This window comes from Saccopteryx leptura, chromosome 3 (assembly GCF_036850995.1).
Source record: "Saccopteryx leptura isolate mSacLep1 chromosome 3, mSacLep1_pri_phased_curated, whole genome shotgun sequence".
In the NCBI taxonomy this organism is placed as follows: Eukaryota; Metazoa; Chordata; class Mammalia; order Chiroptera; family Emballonuridae; genus Saccopteryx; species Saccopteryx leptura.
This window is the reverse complement of record NC_089505.1, coordinates 87,421,468-87,441,696: the sequence shown is the minus strand read 5'-3', so window position 1 is coordinate 87,441,696 and position 20,229 is coordinate 87,421,468. Positions and strand designations below refer to the sequence as shown.

The window sequence follows — 20,229 nt, the reverse complement described above, 5'->3', positions numbered from 1 at the left end:
ACCCAGTCAATCCCACTCTTTCCTTATTTTATTCTTTTTCTTTTTTGACAGAGACAGAGAGAGGGACAGATAGGGACAGACAGGAAGGGAGAGCGATGAGAAGCATCAACTCTTCGTTGCGGCACCTTAGTTGTTCATTGATTGCTTTCTCATATGTGCCTTGACTGGGGGGCTACAGAAAAGCAAGTGACCCCTTGCTCAAGCCAGCAACCTTGGGCTCAAGCCAGCAATCTTGGGCTTCAAGCCAATGACCTTTGGGCTCAAGCCAGCAACCACGGGGTCATGTATATGATCCCACGCTCAAGCCAGATGAGCCCGCGCTCAAGCCGGCGACCTCAGGGTTTCAAACCTGGGTCCTCCGCATCCCAGCCTGATGCTCTATCCACTGTGCAACCACCTGGTCAAGCTTTTAATTCTTTCTTAAGTATATTTTTAAAGTTTGACTTATTTATTTTAGAAAGCAAGAGGAAGGGGGAGCGAGAGAAAGACAGGAACATCAATCTGTTCCTGTATGTGCCCAGACCAGAGATCGAACCTGCAACCTCAGAGCATCAGGACAACGCTCTATCTAACCAACCGAGCTATCTGGCCAGAGCCTAAAAAAGAAAAAAAATTATTTTTCTAAAAGCCTCTGCCAGGACAGAGGAAATATAGTCCAGACTCCTAGTTTGACTTCCCAAGCCCCTGCAACCTGCCCCCACCCTGACCCAGGCTATCTGTGCACATGCACCCGGAATTCCAGCCACCCCCAGCCCTCCTGGCGCGGTGCCTTTGCTCGGCGCTGCCTGCATGCATTTCTCCTCCAACACCATGTGTCTGTCAGTGATGCCAACTCAAATCCCACCTCCTTCAAGAAGCCTTCCAAGTCCTTCCCAGAGCTTGTTACAGCGGGCACCATGACCAGCCTTGAACCAGTGACACCCACATCTGCTCCCCCACAGATGTGTGGCATCTAGAGTATATATTGTAGGAACCGAAGTGACTCAATCTCAAAGACTAGGAAAAATGTTCAGAAAAATATTCAATTTACCAATATTGCATTTCTAAGAAACCAACCATGGGAAGTCATTAAAAAAAAATATTTTTAAATTATACTAATACAATCAATCAAAAGCCTGGATTTCCGTATGTTTTCACAAAAATGTTTTATTTATCTCTAAGTAAAAACAGCTATGTACTGCCTCATGAAATTAAAAACCAGTTGGTAAATAAGCTCAGAAAAGTTGAGTTACTTGTTTAAAGTCACAAGGCACAGGGCAGGATGAAGCCCAAGTCACATCTTCAAATGCTCTTTCTCAAAAACCACAAACAGCCAGAATACAATCCCAGTATCCCCACGCAGCTCACCACCAGCTCATCCAATCACCTGGAGCTTCTCTTCCTCATTTTTCCCTCAATTAATTCCCATTTCTCCTTCACTACTTAACTCAAGGATCTTCCCCAGCCTCTCAGATTAGTAGTCAGATCCCTTTCTGATGCACTGCACTTCTCCCCTTCATAGCATTCACCTCTTCACAGCACTGTCTGAGCTGTGACTTCACATGGCACATTGATTAATATCAGTTTCCCCATCAACTCCATGAGGACAGGAACAAGTCTGTCCTTCTCTGCACCTGGCGCTTCACTATTTGTTGCGTAAATGACTTAAGAGTATAACAATGACTGACATTCACATGGCCCCCCAAGGACTACAAGATCCTGAAATATCTTTGACACATCCAATAATAATAATTATATAAATTTTAATGTCATAGTTTTATTATAACATATTCCAAGTCTTTGATAACTAAATGTTCATATATGGAATCTGTTAATTCTCTACTAATCAGAAAAAGTGTTAACCAGAATACCACATCTTCTCTAAGCACTCAAGATATCAACAAACTTTCACATCAAAAGAACATATACCTGCCTGACTGGTGTTGGCACAGTGGATAGATTATCAACCTGGGATGCTTGTGGTCGCCAGCTTGCGCGTGAGTTCATCTGGCTTGAGCACGGGCTCACCAGCTTGAATGCAAGATTGCCGGCTTGAGCCCAAGGTTACTCACGGGCTTGAGCAAGGGGTCACTGGCTCGGCTGGAGTCCGCCCAACACCCCACCCCCGTCAAGGCACATATGAGAAAGCAATCAACAAACAACTAAAGTGCCACAACTACGAGTTGACGCTTCTCATCTCTCTCCCTTCCTTATCTACCTCTCCCAGGCCCTGCAAAAAAAAAAAAAAGAGAGAGAGAGAAGAGAAAAAAAGCGAAAAGACAGCCCAAAGAATGGGAGAAAATATTTGCAAATCATATATCTGATAAGAAATCAATATCCAGAATGTATAAAGAATGTCTACAACTAACAGCCAAAAAACAAATGACTCAATTCAAAAACAGGCGGAGGCTGCCTAACCTGTGGTGGCACAGTGGATAAAGCCTCCACCTAGAGCAGTGATTTTCAACCTTTTGTGAGCCGGGGCACATTTTTTACATTTACAAAATCCTGGAGCACACCACCTACCAAAATGACACAAAATGACACTCTAACTGTTAGAATCTATTTCAAGTTTAAATAAATTACATTTATTTAAAAAAAAGTTAAATAAAAAAGGATAACCCCCTCATATATACAGTCCCATGTAACATCCCTCATATATAGTCCCATGTAACATCCCCTTATAAATACAGTCCCATGTAACATCCCCTCATATACAGTCCCACGTGACATCCCCTCATATATAGTCCCACGTAACATCCCCTCATATACAGTCCCATGTAACCCCTCATATATACAGTCCCATATATCCCCTCATATATAGCAGTGGTTCTCAACCTTTCTAATGCTGTGACCCCACAATACAGTTCCTCATGTTGCAGTGACCCCCAAACCAAAAAATAATTTTGGTGGCTACTTCATAACTGTAATTTTGCTACAGTTATGATTCGGAATGTAAATAACTGATATGCATTATGTATTTTCCGATGGCTTTAGGTGACTCCGCCGGGGTCGTGACCCACAGGTTGAGAACTGCTGATATATACAGTCCCGCTAATAGATACTGGAGCTTTCATCAAAGTTGTGGGCTCAAATCAATTTGGCAAATACTCTCTCTATACAGAGACTGGACAAAATCAATTTTAGAAATGTTGGGTACTTGTGTAACATCATAAGTCCTCAGAGCATCTCTACTGTCAGATTGAGAAGTTTGCTTTCTAGGTAAGGATTCTGATAAATACTAGAATTCTCCCTGAGGTTGTGGGTTCAAATCCCATGATCAGCTGGATGCAGAGGCCTTGGTTCTGTCTGTTTTGATGGTGTATATAGAGATTTGAGCTCTTTAAGAAGACCCTTCAGGAGGCCATATACAATATAGATAACATTGTGATGCATTGTATATCACCCTCAGCAGGGGCCTCTTTTAAAAAGAAAAAGGTCAAATAGTCAAATATCTATATACACCATCAGGATAGACATAACCAGCTGAGGCTGAGGCTTCATCTGGTGGTGGCAACACTTACCTCCAGTCTCGACCAAGATTAGAAATCGGGACCATGGGGAGGAGTAGCAGCTTCAACTACTCGCCTCGGCCACACGATGACAAGTGCGCGGCAGCCCAAGCGGGGACCTTCCTGGGTGTGGATGAGAGGCGGCCTACTATTGGTTCATCGCTAGTGGTCAGGATGAATCCTAGAAGGTGATTGGTCAGTGAGTGTTCCCTGTGCCTCCACTCTTCCTGTCGCTGATAGCTGGAGGGATTGTGAGGGGAATGTTTATGTTCGGATGGAGGCGGCTGGCGGCGGGCCAGATAAATAGCCTCCGCAGGCTGTATCCGGCACGCGGGCCGTAGTTTGGGGACCCATGTTTAATTTCCCCACAGCACACCTGACCATGTCTCATGGCACACTAGTGTGCCGCGGCACACTGGTTGAAAAACACTGACCTACTACACTGAGGTCGCTGGTCCAAAACCCTGGCTTGTCTGGTCAAAGCACAAATGGAAAGCAACCACGAGTTGAGGCTCCTGCCCCACCCCCACCCCTTTCTCCCTGTCTCTCTCCCTCCTTTCTCTCTAAAATGGATCAATTTTTAAAAACCTTTAAAAAGAAAAAAAAAGAAAGAAACGGGCAGAGGAGAGGACACTTCTCCAGAGCAGAAACGGGCAGAGGAGAAGACATTTCTCCAGAGCAGATATATAAATGGCCAATAATCACATGGAGACGTTCAACAACATTAGCCATTAGGGAAATGCAAATCAAAACCACAATAACATACCAATGCAATCCACAAGAACAGCTATAATCAAAAAGGCAGATAACAGCAAGGATGTGGAGAAATCAGAACCCTCAAACAGTGCTGGCAGGAATGTAATATGATGCAGCCACTGTGGAAAACAGTTTGGCAGTTCCTCAATTAAACACAGTTAACATATGACCCAACAATTCCAATGCTAGGTATACACCCAAGAGAACTGAAAACATATGTTCACACAAAACCATGTCCACCATGTTCACAGCAGCATTATTCATAATAGCCAGAAAGTGGAAATAACTCAGTGTCCATCAACTGATGAAGAGATAAATAAAACATGTATCTATAGCAATACTGTTCCACTATAAACAGAACAAAGTTCTGATATAAGCTACAACATGGATGAACCTTGAAAACATTACGCTAAAGGAAAGAAGCCAATCACAAAAGGCCACATATTGTAAGATTCTATTTATACAAAATGTCCAGAAGAGGTAAATTCATAAAGACAGAGATTACTGATTGCCTAGAGCTGGGGGGAGGGAGGAAGGGAGAGTGGCTACTAATAGGTAGAGGATTCTTTTTGGTATGAAGATGTTCTGGAATTAGCTAGTGGGCATAGTTGTACAACTGTGTAAATATATTAAATACTACTGAATTACATATTTTAAAGTAATAAATATTATGGTATGAGTTGTATCTCAATAAAGTTGTTACTAAAAAAAGAATCAAATCCCTTTACGTACTAAAAATTACTGTACTTTGATGGTTGTGTTTTTTTAAAACATTACACACTTTCCTCTCCCTTCCCCCTTTTTTTAGGTGAGAAGAGGGGAGATGGCAAGGCAGACTCCCTCAGTGCCCTGACCAGGATCCATCCAGCAACCCGATCTGGGGCCAATGCTGGAGTACTAAGCTATTTTTAGCACCCGAGGCTGGTATGCTCAGACCACCGGAGAGCTATCCTCAGCTCCCGAAGCCACGCTCAAACCAATCAAGTCACTGGCTATAGGAGGGGAAGAGGGAGAGAAGGGGAAGAGGAAGGGAAGGAGAGGCAGATGGTCACTTCTTTTGTGTGCCCTGACTGGGGACTGAACCTGGTACGTCCATACACAGGATCAATGTTCTACCACTGAGCTAACTGGCCAGGGCCCACACTTTCCTCTTTTACTAAGCAGAACATACTGAGTGTTGCTTTTCTCAATATACTGAAGGTCATCACTACAGGACATCAATCACTAGCAGCTGTGTATTCAGAAGATTCAATGGTATACAGGCTATTAGCCCTTACACAGTCCCTCCAAACTACCGTTCTTTCAGTCTTCCACCTGGCTACTATAATTCTGTGTATGTGCATGCATGTGTGATAAAGACAGACACACAGAGATGGGGAAGGGAAGGAGAGGTGGGGTGGGGAGATTTTGACACTTCAAAGGCACAACCCTGTCCTTGGGGTAATGAAAATACTGACATATATTTACAGTTAAAACCTCACTGCTGGCCCTGGCTGGTTAGCTCAGTGGTAGAGCGTCGGCCTGGCGTGCAGAAGTCCTGGGTTCGATTCCCGGCCAGGGCACACAGGAGAAGCACCCATCTGCTTCTCCACCCCTCCCCCCTCCTTCCTCTCTGTCTCTCTCTCTTCCCCTCCCGCAGCCGAGGCTCCATTGGAGCAAAGACGGCCCGGGAGCTGGGGATGGCTCCTTGGCCTCTGCCCCAGGCGCTAGAGTGACTCTGGTCGAGGCAGAGGGACGCCCCGGAGGGGCAGAGCATCGCCCCCTGGTGGGCAGAGCATCGCCCCTGGTGGGCAGAGCATCGCCCCTGGTGGGCGTGCCGGGTGGATCCCGGTCGGGCGCATGCGGGAATCTGTCTGACTGTCTCTCCCCGTTTCCAGCTTCAGAAAAATACAAAAAACAAACAAAAGCAAACAAACAAACAAAAACCTCACTGCTACTTTTCTCATTAGATTTTGAACCCATTTGGGGTCTTTTTCTGGTAACTGTAAAACAGTCACAACATAAAGTCCACCATTCTGACCCTTCCTGAGTACGTGATTCAGTGACATTGTGTGCATGTTGTTTTGTACCATCACCACTAACCAGTTTATTTTTAAAAGCAGTCTGAAAATCATGACTTTCTTTCTTATTAAACAAATGACTTCCGTGTGTGCTTTTCCCCCAAATGATAAGGGTGAATGGCCTCGTCAGCGGAGGAACTACGGTCAAGGCGGGCTGGGGCAGCCGGGAGCGGACGGACAGTGCAGTCAAGGTGGGCTGGGGCAGCCAGAGCGGGGGGGGGGGGGGGGGGGGGGGGGGCTAAGGTCAAGGTGGGCTGGGGCAGCCGGGGGGGACGGACTGCGGTCAAGGTGGGCTGGGGCAGCCGGGAGGGACGGACTGCAGTCAAGGTGGGCTGGGGCAGCCGGGAGGGACGGACTGCGGTCAAGGTGGGCTGGGGCAGCCAGGAGCGGGCAAACCCACAACATCGGGGAGCAGCACCAGAGCCGCTAAAGCCATCCTCGGTTCCTCCAGACAAGGCCACAGAGGCTGCAGTCCAAAAATACCTGGAGAGGACAGATAACGGCTGTCAAGGATATGCAGCCCAGTTAGAAAGGTTGCCACTGTCACCAGATTTGCATCAGAAGACACCCATCCAGGCAGCACGGGTCAGACGCAGAATAATCAGATTCAGCAGAGAAAGACTGATGTCCCTCGCCTCCCAGGATGGCTGGAATAAATCCTCGGGCCTTGAATTTGGTCAAGTAATCTAGGATCAATTCCTGGAGGACCCCTAGGATGAAAGACAAGTACTTCAAAGCGCTGAGTACCCCACTCACTGCCTTCGCACCTGTCATACTTTCCGTTTAAGCACAACAGCCTCTATCAATAAAATTAAGCAAGGAAGAGACCTCCATCAAAAGTTTTGTCAAAGCAAATAATTCAGCCAGCACCTTTCATAATGGCAGAGACAAAAAGGAGCAGGCAGAGAATCTTGGCAAGAACACCAGGAACATTAGCTTGCCCCTCGGTAGCTTTAAATATGAACAAAACTTTCAAAAAATAAATTATATTCAAGGTATCTCCAAATGCCAGACCTGTAGCAGTCCAGGGAGTACCCCTAAGTGAAGGCTCAAAAGGTCAATTACAGCGGACCCACCAAAACCGCCCTTCCCCAAGCACTTCTTAACAGAAGTTATTTACTGAATTTCTAGCAATCGATACATTCTAATAAATTTTGTTAATCAACTCCAGAAAAAACAACTAAATGAATATAAATAATACAACCTTAAACAGAAAATGTCTTGGGCTAGCAGTCACATTTCCATCTGTAATCCTATGTTATTTGAGTCTCTTTTTCCAAAACTAAGAATGCTCAGCATGAAGAGCTTAAATGTGTCATAGGGAATAACTGAGTAGAATGAACATTTTAGTGCTGTGCATCTTTTCAACAACTTTAACAATTTTTCACATTTCTTAAAGTAAATATTTGCAATGTGTTAGACCTAAAATGTCAGGCCCCCTCTGTACACCAGGAAGGAGACACGTCAGTGACAGTGACTCTAGTTCAAATTCCTCCTACCCAGCTGGAGCCAACATAGTAATAACTCTTGATCTGGAGCAAGCACGGCAGGAAGAGTCACGCAGGATACCAGCAGAGCAAGCCATGAGGCGAAACTCCATACAGCCACCTTCATTGTCTCATAATCCTCAGGCAGGAGGGGAAGGGACTTCGGAAGTCCTCACGGGGACAACCCCTACGACACAGGACCCCCTCCCATCACCCCTGACCGCATCATTACAAAGCACACGGGGCTGGGGAAGCAAGAGTGGAGGCGGCGCCAGACCACGCGCAGGGCAGGAGGATCTGGTCCGCAGGAGCAGGCTGCGGAAGCCAAGGTCAGAGGCTTCTAGCACCTGGCCTCCCAGCAGCTGCAGGGACAGCGGAAAGTCACACCTAGCTGAGGTCACTGGTCCTAAGCCTGAGCTGGGAAACCGCAGGGGTTCGGTCTGAGGGTGGTGCAGGAAAGTACGCCTCCCGGCCAGGGGCTTGTCTAGCATGCTTGGTGCAGGGTAAGACAGAACGAGAATGCTGACCTACAGCCAGTCTTCCCGATGCTCTGAAACCTGAGCCCAGAAGCCCAACCTTTCTGTAAGTCCAAGCGATACACACACAGGTTTAAAATTAGGGAATGTTTACAGAGACCTTTTACCATGAAACATTCCTTTCTTCAACAATATTTACCACTGGAATCCTCCCTAGAAATTGTATTTAAATAATTTTAAAATGATTCGGTTCTTAGAGAAAATAACATCACATCATCTTCAAGTGCTTCTTCATGTCTCTTTGCTCTGATTTTTTTCTTAGAGCACATACTTAACAGAGACCGCTAAACAACACACCACACACGCCTGTTCACCATCAGACAGCTCGGTTCAACCTGCAGGAACACCGAGCTCTCATTTCATTTAAGGGTGGGAGGAGTTGCGTCTCTGAGTTGTCACGAGGTTTAAAGTTATCTCAAGAGTAATACTGGGTATCAATCAAAATGGTTGCAGTTTGAATTACCTACTCTTACCATAAATTATAACCAAGCTACAGTGATTTCTAAATAGAACACATTCTAAATAAAAACATCTAAATGTTTCTTGGCAATTAAATATCTAGAAAGTCAACCAACCCCCAAGAAAGCAGAGAAAATGAACTTTTGTAAAGCTCACCATTCATCAAACACAGGAGGCTCGAAAGCCACGCACGCGCCGCAGCCTCGGCCCTGCAGAGGAAAACTCCAAACAAGACTGCGTCCAGAACCGCTCTCACGCAGCTGAATTCCAAGCAGCGACCTCCCTGGAGGAGAAACTGGACTGAACAGCCACACGAACGCACAGCCTCAGGGAGAGGAAACCTAACGCCAACACAGGGCTGCTCTGCTACTTACAGAATGACAACCACAACACATGGGAAATGTGAGCATCAGACAAAGTCATTTAAAATATTTCAAAAGCAACAAAATGCCCCCCCTCAAATCCAAATGCATCCCAAAAGTAATTTGCGTAGAACCTAATTTAATCTCCAGGCCTAAGCTCTCTGAAATAAAGTAGAATGCTCCAATTTAGTCAAATTACACCAGAAATGCTCCTTCATAACAAAGGAGCTACAGCGTAGCACTCGGAATTTCATGGGAGCACAAAAAATGTAGTGTCGGTAAGTTCACAACACAGCTCAATCCACAAAATCGTGAGATAATTAAACTGTTTTTAGGTTTCAATCAGTTTTGCCAGAAACCTGGCCAAACGACACTGACGTGAACCAGCACAAGCAGCTACAGCTCTGTGGGAACAACCCCAGCACCTTATCTCCTGTCTAACCCTTTATCACTGATTCATGGGCTGACTGATGGGAAACTGATCTGTGCACCTGCCAGAAGGCAGCTCCGGAATGCGATGAGTGAGAAAAATCAAATTCATGAATGGAAATGCTGACGTCATAGTTCAGCTCCCAGCCTGGCTTAGGGTAGTCTGTGAAGAAACTGTCTTTGAGATGTCACATCACCAGTCATTTAGTAAAGGAGATAAAACAGAAAAAGTCCTGGCACAGACCAAGGGAAAGGGTGTGGGGGAGCTATACTAACAACCTTTTCCTTAAACCAAAAATGAAAAATTCACTAAGTATATGCCACAAACAAGCGTAAGTTCTAAATCTTGGTACTATTTCATATTATTGTTAAAAATATTTTTAATTAATTTTAATGGGGTGACATTGATAAATCGGGGTACATATGTTGTTAAAAATATTTTTAAAGATATGATTGGTTGGTACTAACTCAGAAGAACAGAGTCCCACCCCCACCTTCAATCCTTCGCCTGCCGCGTGCCACCTCACTCAGCAAAGGGCACACAATAAGGCCAGTTCTCGTTCTTCACCGCAAACTACCTGGTGTCCCATCTGCCTCCACCCCTGCCCCCCCCCCCCCCGTTCTCCCTCATTGTAAGCAATTCTGAATATACCAGGGTGGGGCTCACAACCTCAGGGAAGCTACTGGAATCTTTTTTTGGGGGGGTGCTTTTTTTTTTTTTTTTTTAATTTATTCATTATAGAGAGGAGAGAGAGAGAGAGAGAAGGGGGGAGGAGCAGGAAGCATCAACTCCCATATGTGCCTTGACCAGGCAAGCCCAGGGTTTCGAACTGGCAACCTCAGTGTTTCCAGGTTGACGCTTTATCCACTGCGCCACCACAGGTCAGGCTGGGAGGGTGCGCTTTTATCTAATGATGTCATATAAACTAATAAAAAAGATTATAAAAATTTGATGTACTTAGAACTACTGAAAGCAGCTAGTGATGTGGGTTCACATTTTTCATCTCTTGGAAGAACTGAACCTACAACCAGTATTACAAACTTCTCCAAAGTTCACACACAGGTCACTAAAATCCTTTTAATTCGGACACTTAAATAAACTGATTCTAGATTCCTAATGTTTACCAGGAAATTTAAGACTATTTCACTCTCAGAAAAATAAATGACCCTCAGATCCTTGGTAATCTCTCCAAAGCACAAAACTACAAGGACAGACTCTTTTCTTAACCATTCACCTATAATGAACGGCTTAAAATAGCCAAGCACCCAAAAAGGAATTTTTTTTAAAATTTAAGCAATAAACAATTCTGCCAATAAAGATATGAAAAGATCTTAAGTTAAAATGCAAGCAGACCAGTTTTATCTGTAAATCTAAAATGTTAAAAGATAAAAGAGATCATCTCACATTTCCACCACTAATATCTGATAGAACATCACTACCCCCTTGTGGATTCGCAATAAAAAAACCCTTATCTTCAATCCTCACTTTTTAAATGTTTCATTCTGCAGATCTTCCATTAGAGTTTACATTTTCTTCACCAAGAAGAGTTATTTTATTTCAATTACTTTTTTTAAACGAGGAAAAACACTTAACATTTTAAAATAACCAATCCCATCCACTTTTTTATCTTCTAAACATCCCCATTTTGGAGTGTTCCTTGTACAATAGGGATATTGGCCGATTTTAACATGGTAAGCACATCAACATTCCATTTTCCTTAAAACACCTGAATCAACTTCCAATCATCACTTTGAGATTATTTTTAATAATAAATGGGTAATTTCTTTAGTATTGTATCTTTTTACTTTCTGTTTGACAATTTCACACCTTGTACCAATTTCTTTTTATCGCTTCCAAATGGTTTGATATCCAAGTGCCCCAGAAAACCAATGGGGCACTTAACATCCTCAGAAATAACTTCTCAGACAAGGACTAAAGAGCAAATCTAAGTTTTAAAAAGATTAATTCTTGAGTGTATCACTATACCTTCAAAAATGCTTCCTGGCACTCTAAATCAACCCTGATGAAGAAAAAATGAATAAATAAATAGAAGGCAGGCTTTGTTTTCTTTTGTACTTTTAATTTCAGTTGCAGAAGTACCTCTGCTTTTATGTATCATTCTAATATAACACACAGATACATCTTGTTAAACCTCTAGTGTAAAAAAGATGAAATAAACGTAAAGCATCTGGGTTTGTATTGTTACAGACACCAGATTTAGCTGAAAGTATAATTCATCTCCGTAATCCTGTGCAGGCTAAAGAGATGGTCCAGGTTCTGACTTCTCGGACTGCAGACCTGGGAGTGAGTTCCCTGTTTCCTCGTAGGTGTTGAAAACTAAAGTAGGGACATATTCATTTATTATTATTATGAGAAGTCAAATTCCAGTATTCATTCCAATGGTTGGTTGCGTGGAAACAAAGGAGGAAAATGATCCACTTTGTAAGTGTGTTTAAGTGACTAAATACATAATCTCACCTGTGGTAACTGATAAGGAAAAACGGGAGAGACTATGCCCAATCTATGCGCTGCCTGAACACTCCATGTCCCAAAAGGCTTTCACAGGTCAGCCACTGAGGACCGTGGGTGCAAAAAGTATCAGTCCCGCAGCACGTCCGAAGCCAGTGGCTGCGCCAGAGAGCGGAGCATCAAGGCTAGCCTTCCAGGTTTGCTTTGTGGAAATTCTGTCAGGATTCTCGTTTGGGGTTTTTTCTTTTGAGAAGGCAGTGAGAGATTTTCAATGACATTAAGTAGTGATATTAGTGGCGAGAGGAATGCCACTTCGTCTCCAGGTGGTAACATGTTTAAAATTGTTAAGAAATCGGTTCTTCCCAGGCATGTCACTGTGCACTTGTAACTACAAACCACACTGCAGACTGCAGAGAGAGGGATACAGCCCCAGCCAGCGCCTCTCCCTTGCAGTCACCTTCTGCTAACAGTCAGGAAGGGATACATTACAGGGCTCAAAAGGCCTGGCTAAGTCTGAAAAAATAAAATGGGGCTGCATTTCTGCAAATGAGCAAAGGACTCATGTACAAGAGAACATCCCCCCCACCACCACCACCAGGAAGAAGCAAAACATAGGGGGTGAATGCAGAAGAATCACTTAAGAAATCTCTTTGGGTATGGACCCCCCTTTGCCATTTGGGAATAATACCACACTACTGTTCGCTCTTACTAATATAATATGCAAGTCTCAACCTAGTAGTCAAAGTAAAATTTGTGGTGACATTTTGACTCCGAAGGCACAAGCAATGAAAAAGGGGTAGCAAAGCACAGGATATCTGTATTATGTTAATAAAAAAATAATACTGCAAAAAACAAAATCTCTGGTCATTCCATTCTATGGTATGTCAATCAGGTCAAAGTAAATAAACCTTCTAAAAACAGAGTGGAAAGGGAAGCAATGTGGCTGACATGTGGCCTATGTTTACAGTGGGGTACAATATTACTTTTATGACCAGGGTAATGAGTTAAAAAATGCTCAGGAATCATTACCAATCTTTACACAAGGAGGCCCATGACCTTCTATGAGTAATGGCATTCAAAGCAGAAAGGTGTGACACAACCTTAGGAACACACAGCCAGCAGACTGATGGGGAAAGGGGGTAAAGAAACCATGCTTTACTGGGCCCACCATGTAGAAAACTGGGCACTGCTGTCCACTGTCAAAACGTACAGAAAACACTCTCCTTACAAATACATAATAATTTTGAGACCCTAGGCTCGCCCAGTCAAGGCCCATATGAGAAGCAATCAATGAACAACTATAGTGAAGCAACTATGAGTTGATATTTCTCCTCTCTCCCCTCCCATAAAATCAATTAAAAAATGTGACAAGTATCAAGGGATAGAAGACCATCTACATGTTTACCAGCCCCTCTTTCTAATGACGGTAACACATCTTACCACAGGACTGATGGATACAACATCCGCTGATAGCACAAAATACAAGAAAGGATCTGACAGTATCTGACCAACTTATATCCTGAACCTGATTAGGTATTCCAAAAACAAGGAAAGAAAGAAAGAAAGAAGAGAAAGAAAAGAAAAGAAAAGAAAAAAAGAAAAGGAAGGAAGGAAGGAAGAAGGAGGCTAGATTACACACTATAATCTGAAAATAAGAGTGAATGACCATGCATTCTTATGTTATCTGGACAAAGTCGAAGGCAAGAACAGGTCTTATTCAAACATACAAAGACTAAAGATAGTTGGCAAACTAACATGTGAATGAAGGCCCCAAATGAGTACCATATTTTTGTTGGTTATGCCTAAGAAATTCACCATTATCGGGCCAAAGAGACAGAAGGATGGCTAAATGCACAAAAACAATTTCCAAAATCCTAAAAGGGGACACCTAGATGCCTGAAGGACACAGTGTTTCACCCAGGGGCACTATCCAGTTACAAATATTACTATCACCCCATGCCTTGTGGCTTAAACCCTATCCTCATGGAAACAAGAAGTAACTAACACTGCCTCTTATTACAAGGAAGGGGGGGGGGGGCAACCCTCTTCACAGGATGATAGAAAGAATATGAATACAGTAGAGCTACAAATACTCTTTTATAATAATGATGGCAAGGGCAATAAAGAAACCTCTTTATGTGGGAAAGAAAGGGAAGTAGGATTGAAGTCGTATAGAACATAAAAAGGGGGCATAATAAGTGATTCTGGAAGATACAGAACATTTCAGGAAATAATCTGTCCTAATGGAAATACAAAAGAAATACACAGTGCGTATCACCACAAAAAATATTGTCGCATGTTCCTGTGAATAAAGGACTGTCAAACCACAGACTACGACAATCCTCAGTAAGAGTTCCTCTTCAGAGAGAAATACTAGCAGATTTTGTTCCTATAGCCATCATGGACGGAACTCTGATTTAATACAGCAGGAAAAGAAAAAACGCATTTCAGGGGAAATTCTTTACCATCACTGTCATCATGACATCTACTATACCTACAGCCAAAAATAATCTGAAGCTATTTACAAAAAAAATAAAGACACAAATAACAGTACTACTGAAAAGTATAAAGTATTAAAAGTTACATAATAAACAAGCAGTGATAATTATACCAGACACCTAGCCTAAGAATGGTCACCACAATTAGGCATTAAATTGAGATAGAATACTTCCTGGCAGCGAAAATGTACCAGCGGCTCATGTAGTTCTTACTATCTGATATTATGAAACATACCGGGTAATCATAAGAGAAAATGTTTTGGTACCACTTCCTCTGTGACGGATGAGTTTGATTTTATATTCTCTGTAATACCCAGTATGCTGCTGTTCAAATTTTAAGCAGGCATTCCAACCAACCATATATCTAAATGACCTAAAAGTTATGCCTAGACATTCAAAAAAAAAAAAAAAAGGTTGGCTACTTTTTTATACACACACACATACATACAGTTTGAGAGAAAGCTGTCAAATGCCCATCCTGGTGTGCTCTCCACCCTCTCCACTACCCCCACTCCTGCAGGGCTAGGAGAAGAGCTCAATGAAATTGTACACTATTATATATTTTCATAAGATGATGATCCAAACAATTGAAATTCAGAAAAGAATTCCTTACAAGAGTATTATAAAAAAAACAAACACAAGACACACCTAAATATCATTCATATGAAAAGGCTAACAAGACCCTTATAGTTTCAAACAAAGTCCTATAAAGCCCCCAGATACTTGCACGGAACAGCTCAGAGAACGTCTCCGGATGAACACACTCAATACAGGAATACGGATGTGAAAACAACTTCCCTCCAAAACAACACATTCGAGGGTCCCACAAAGGAGGCAACAGGCACAACGAGGGGAAAGGAAGAGAACACGAGAATCACCTTCTGTTGCTTTTTCCATAAGGAAACAGAAAGAAGTACAACTACACACAAAGAGGTCTTCCCGAACGTCGGGAAATAAAGAGGACCGACCGAAGGAGTGAAGGCATGGGAAAAAATGTTAAGCCACAATCTGGGCTACTTGACAACCAGTCAGAAAGAATTACACTCCCACCAGCACACAGGCCACACACAACACAAACAGAGAACTAAAATAATGCTACTTGACCCCAAAGAATGGGCTATTTTAGGGGGAAAGCCTAAAAACTAAAGAAATAGAAAAACGCGGATAGGCAGGATGTATACACCCTCCTCTTTTGAAAAGAAAAATCTGACCCAATAGGACCGTGAGTAGAGGTTGCTGTGATCACATCAACATTCTGAACGCACCGGTAGGTGAGACGAAGAAACCCAAAATTTCCCAGACGCAGGATAAATCGGCTCTTCAAGAAGACGAGGGAAGAGAACCCAGTGGTCACCCAGACCTTGTCCCAAAATCTGGGGTTCGGGGGTGAAAGGGAGGAGACAGTGATGGAGGTCAAGAGAAGCCATCTAGCCTGACCAGCTGCAAGAAAACACGTCAGTCCAGAAGGGCAAGAGGAAAGCTGACCTCCAGCCCTCCACGGGGACAGGTGACAAAGATGCACCACCATAGTAAACTCAACAGAACGAGCCTAACTTGAAACACTAACCTCAAGTGTGTTCTTCTGACCTTTACCACTTCCTTCCATTGCCCGTGGAAGGGAGCATCCAACGAGCAAGGGAGACTCCCCAAGGCATTAGTGGTAATGGGGACACAGGCAGGCAGGGACCCATCACCAGAAGGGATGCCTCACTAGGAAAATGCCAATATGTACAGCTAATGTCACCTCTTGTTTTCCAAGGGTCATTAATACTACACCCTAAAAATATACAGTCCCATCAAGCTTCGTTTAGGATAGCTACAGAATTTTAAAAAGCATAAAAACTTTTTAAAAACCGAAAGAAAAGCAAATTAAGGTTAAAAGCGTTATTTTGGGGGCAATGGGTATTATGTCCGCTGGATAACTCAATATTAACTGAAGGGCGAAGTCCACAAGTCAGCCTAAGCTGACCACCCAGTCCTCCAGATAACCCCGTCTCTGTACTCAGTAAGCCAGGTGGAGAGTCTCCTTGCTAGAAAAGCACTTAAATGTACAAATGCTTCAGAGCCTGACAGCTTGCTGGGAAGGATGAGCCTCCAAACTCAGCCTGTTGAAAAGTAAGTGATAGCAGATAGTAACTGTCCCCAGTTTTGGGTAGGGGAAGAAGTAAGGGGGACTAGAGGAGACTCCCAACGCTGCCCCTGCCTCCAGAGCCAAGGGCAATCAACCAAGTACACAAACTGTGACCCTGAGGGAGAACAACCCCTCCCACTTGGTCACGAAATGTCACAGGCCCTCCCAGAGGTACCTGTTCCTAATGTGCACAACCTCTAACCACTGTTCAAATGGCCAAAATAAAACAGCGATATATTTACAGCTGTTCCCTTCTCGTGCTGTCACAGAAACACATATTCTTCTCGCCCAGCCCTCTTAGTTTGCCCCAAATACATGAAAATCTCTTTCCCCTCCACGGCAGGAAAGAAACGAAGATGTGAGCTTTTAACCCTATGAAGAGCCACGCTGAGAACACTGCCCCTCGATGCAGAACGCCTAAGTTTCGGTGAACATCGGCATGCCCTCTACACTTGATGTGAACGCTTACTCAGTATAGGACAAATGACGAATGACAGAGTGGTGAGAACTGGTCACTTACCAGTGAGCCTTCTGATTCTCCTAAGCCTAAATAGTTACAACAGTAATATATATATAGTCTTACACATCAAGGTCTCCACATGCACCAAAAATGTATAAAGAGTCATCTAACCCTTGCAAATGTATACATCTATGTGATGAATGTGATTTCATCTATAAATATAATCCTACATGTATGTATATATCAACAAATGCATAGCATTAGGATCATCTTTTTGCCAAAAGAGAATCAGAGCAGTAAAAAATAGTATACGTCCAAATTTCCCCTTCACCTCAGAGCTACAGTTCAAAAGAAATGTCTGGATCCCAGGAGAAACAACGCCAGGGCCAAAGGAAGGTTCTAGGACAAGGCGCATACTAGCAACCCCTTCCGAAAGACACGTGGGCGACATGGGTGTCTACACTCCCTTTTCTGGATGGAAAGGCATATGGCTTCTTCTTACCCAGCCAACATGAATACAATTTAAGAAAATTAGAAAAAGTCAAGGTAACAAGCTCACTAAATATGGCTGACTGGGAAACAGAAGCCATAAGGAGAATATGAGTTCTCCTAAAAAAGAAATGGGAGGTTTATTTCCAGGAAGGTTCAAAGACTCTTGAACGTAGGGCGCAGAGTGTGGTTCTAATTGCAGAGAAGACAGAAACGGTAACACCAAAAACCAAGGGGCCCATGACCCTCTTCCTGCTGGGGCAGTGTCAACTGGTGAACACAGCCCCCACCTAAGGGGAAAGAAGAAACTGGAAGCAAAATTATACCCTGGTCTTCCTCAAACATCAGAGTAATTATTGTGGCCCTTTATTACTCTCACAGGAGGCACAATGGAAACCCTGCCCTCTATCTGATGGGGCACCCACCCTCACCTAGACAAGGTACTCCGGAGAGGGAGATGTAAAGGGAGACAGACAAATGGGTAACGGAGCCCTGGCAATGTTCAGTATCTCCCATAAGAAAAAGAGGGCAACTCAAAGGGTATTCAGGAAATGAGCTCACCCTAACCTAGGAAAGTGTGCGGAGAGTATGCATAATCCGTACGAAGTATCTGCTTTCCCATTTAGAAATGACTTCAGCGCTGCACAGGCCCCCACTAACCACTGGGTGAGGGAAGAACATGGGTAGCCCGAGTCCCCTTGTCCTGGAAAAAGGGTCAATAGATGGTGTGCAGAGGCTCCGAAAGATTCCACTGAAGATGAGAACGCGACAGACCCCTCTGCCAAAGAAGGATCAGGGTCACAGAAGGTAAAGGGCAAGGGAGTCTGTGGTTCTCCTCACTTACCATAGAAACGGAGACCCCACCCTCCTGGCTGCCAAGGGTGCAAGGGCAAGAGCAGGGTAGGCAAGGCTGCTGGGGGGGGGGGGGGGGGGGGAGCTGCGCAGGCCCCCTCCCATGAAAGGAAGGGGAAGGGGTCACACGAGGCCCTTCTGCCCGGGGACGCTCAGCAGGACGGGGTCCCCCTGGTGGGGAGAAGCACGGGGACCCCGCCGGCTCTGGGAGGCGCCCACGGGGCTCGAGGGTGATGCTGGACAGAGTCCGCCCGGCCCTGCCGCCCGAGAGCCAGGGGCGGCGAGGGGGAGCGCCGGCCGTGCCCCGACGGGGACCGGCCCGGGGCAGTGGGGTGCGGGGCCAGAGGGGGCCCGAGGCGGATAAACTTTCCGCCCCGCGGCCCCCACCACGGCGGCACGGGGGACAGGGGGTGGGGGCCGCGCCGCGGGCCCGGGAGCGGCGGGGATGCCCGGTCCGGGTGGGGGAGGCGCCGGCCCTCCCTCCGCCGGCTCCTCCTCCTCTCTTGGGCCCGGCCCCCGCCCGCCGGCCCCCCGCCCCTCCGGCCCCAGCCCGCCCCCGGGTGGGGGTGTGCGGCGCCGCGCTCCGCCGCCCCGCGAGTCACCTCCGGACCGGCCGCGCTCCGCCCCCCGCCCGCCGCCCCCTCCCCGGCCGGAGCGCCCGCCGCCGCCGCCGCGCCCCCGCGCTCCCTCCCGGCGCCGCCGATGCCCGGGATGTCCGGCGGGGCCAGGTCCCGCCGCCCGCCGCGCCGCCCCCGGCCCTCGCGCTCCGGCTCTTACCTTCCGGCTTGTTTTCGGCAGCCATTTCCCCTCCGCGCGCCACATCCTCCTCCTCCTCGCGACCGGGACCCCGAGCGCGCGCCTCGTACCGCCGCCGCCGCCGGCCCAGCCACCCCGCCGCCGCCGCGCACCCGCCCTGGCCCCGCCCCGCGGCCCACGCACTGCGCCTGTTGGGCTACGCAGCTGCCACTCATCTCTCCCGCCACCAATCGCCCCGCACCAGGGGTCTCACTACTCTCCGGGAGGAGCGTCCTATCCATCCGGCCCATTGGCTGGTCACCACCCAACGGAATGCAAGGATTGGTCAAAAATAAACGCCCTCTCTCCACCCACTCTCAGGAAAGCCCACCTTCCAGACCTAAACAAAGCTTCCCAATGGCCAGAGCCCGAAGAAACTGCCGAATCAGGAAGGGGCCCACACGGAATATTTCCTCGAGGCCGAAACGTGGCGTTTTGATTGGGCGTTACTACAGTGTTTCCCAGGCCGTCCAGGCCAATCAAAGGGGGTTCCCGGAACTCGGGAGCGGCGAAGGGAAGCCCCGCCCCCGAGCGTGACCGTCATGAGGAAGGCGGCTGTTCATTGGCGCGCTGGGGCTTTTCCCGCGTGCTCCCGGGGCTGAAGGACGTTCCCGGGGAAGCCGCTGCCGGCGCGTGGGGTCCCGATGGCAGTGGAGGACGCGGCGGGACCTGCGGGATCTCCGGGATCCCGCCGCCTGCCGCAGGCAGAAGACAGCGGGGGCCGAGGGTCCTCGGGGCTTAGGTCCACCGGGGGCCTCTCTCCGTAGCCGGTCGGCCCGGGAGTCCGGGCGTCGCTGCCGGCCGCTGGGGGGAGGGGCGCGCCTCCCGCCAGGACCCGCCCCTTCCCCTCCTCCCCTTTCACCGGCGCCCCGCCCCCTCGGCCCGCGGCGCCGCGGCCCCACGCGCGGGTGCCCGCCGATGCCCGCCTTCCGCTCCCCACCCCTGGAGTGCTCC

At 46.4% G+C, this 20,229-nt stretch overlaps 1 protein-coding gene across 1 annotated transcript in view; it reads right to left on the bottom strand.

Annotated features, from left to right (window-relative positions):
- Positions 1-19,392, bottom strand: part of LOC136399604 (calmodulin-binding transcription activator 1-like) — an 80,716-nt gene extending 61,324 nt beyond the window's left edge. The window contains exon 1 of the mRNA XM_066374949.1: positions 19,258-19,392. Coding sequence (XP_066231046.1) covers positions 19,258-19,302 — 45 coding nt within the window. The 5' untranslated portion in view covers positions 19,303-19,392. The remainder of the gene's footprint in view (positions 1-19,257) is intronic.
- Between the last annotated feature and the right edge of the window lie 837 nt (positions 19,393-20,229).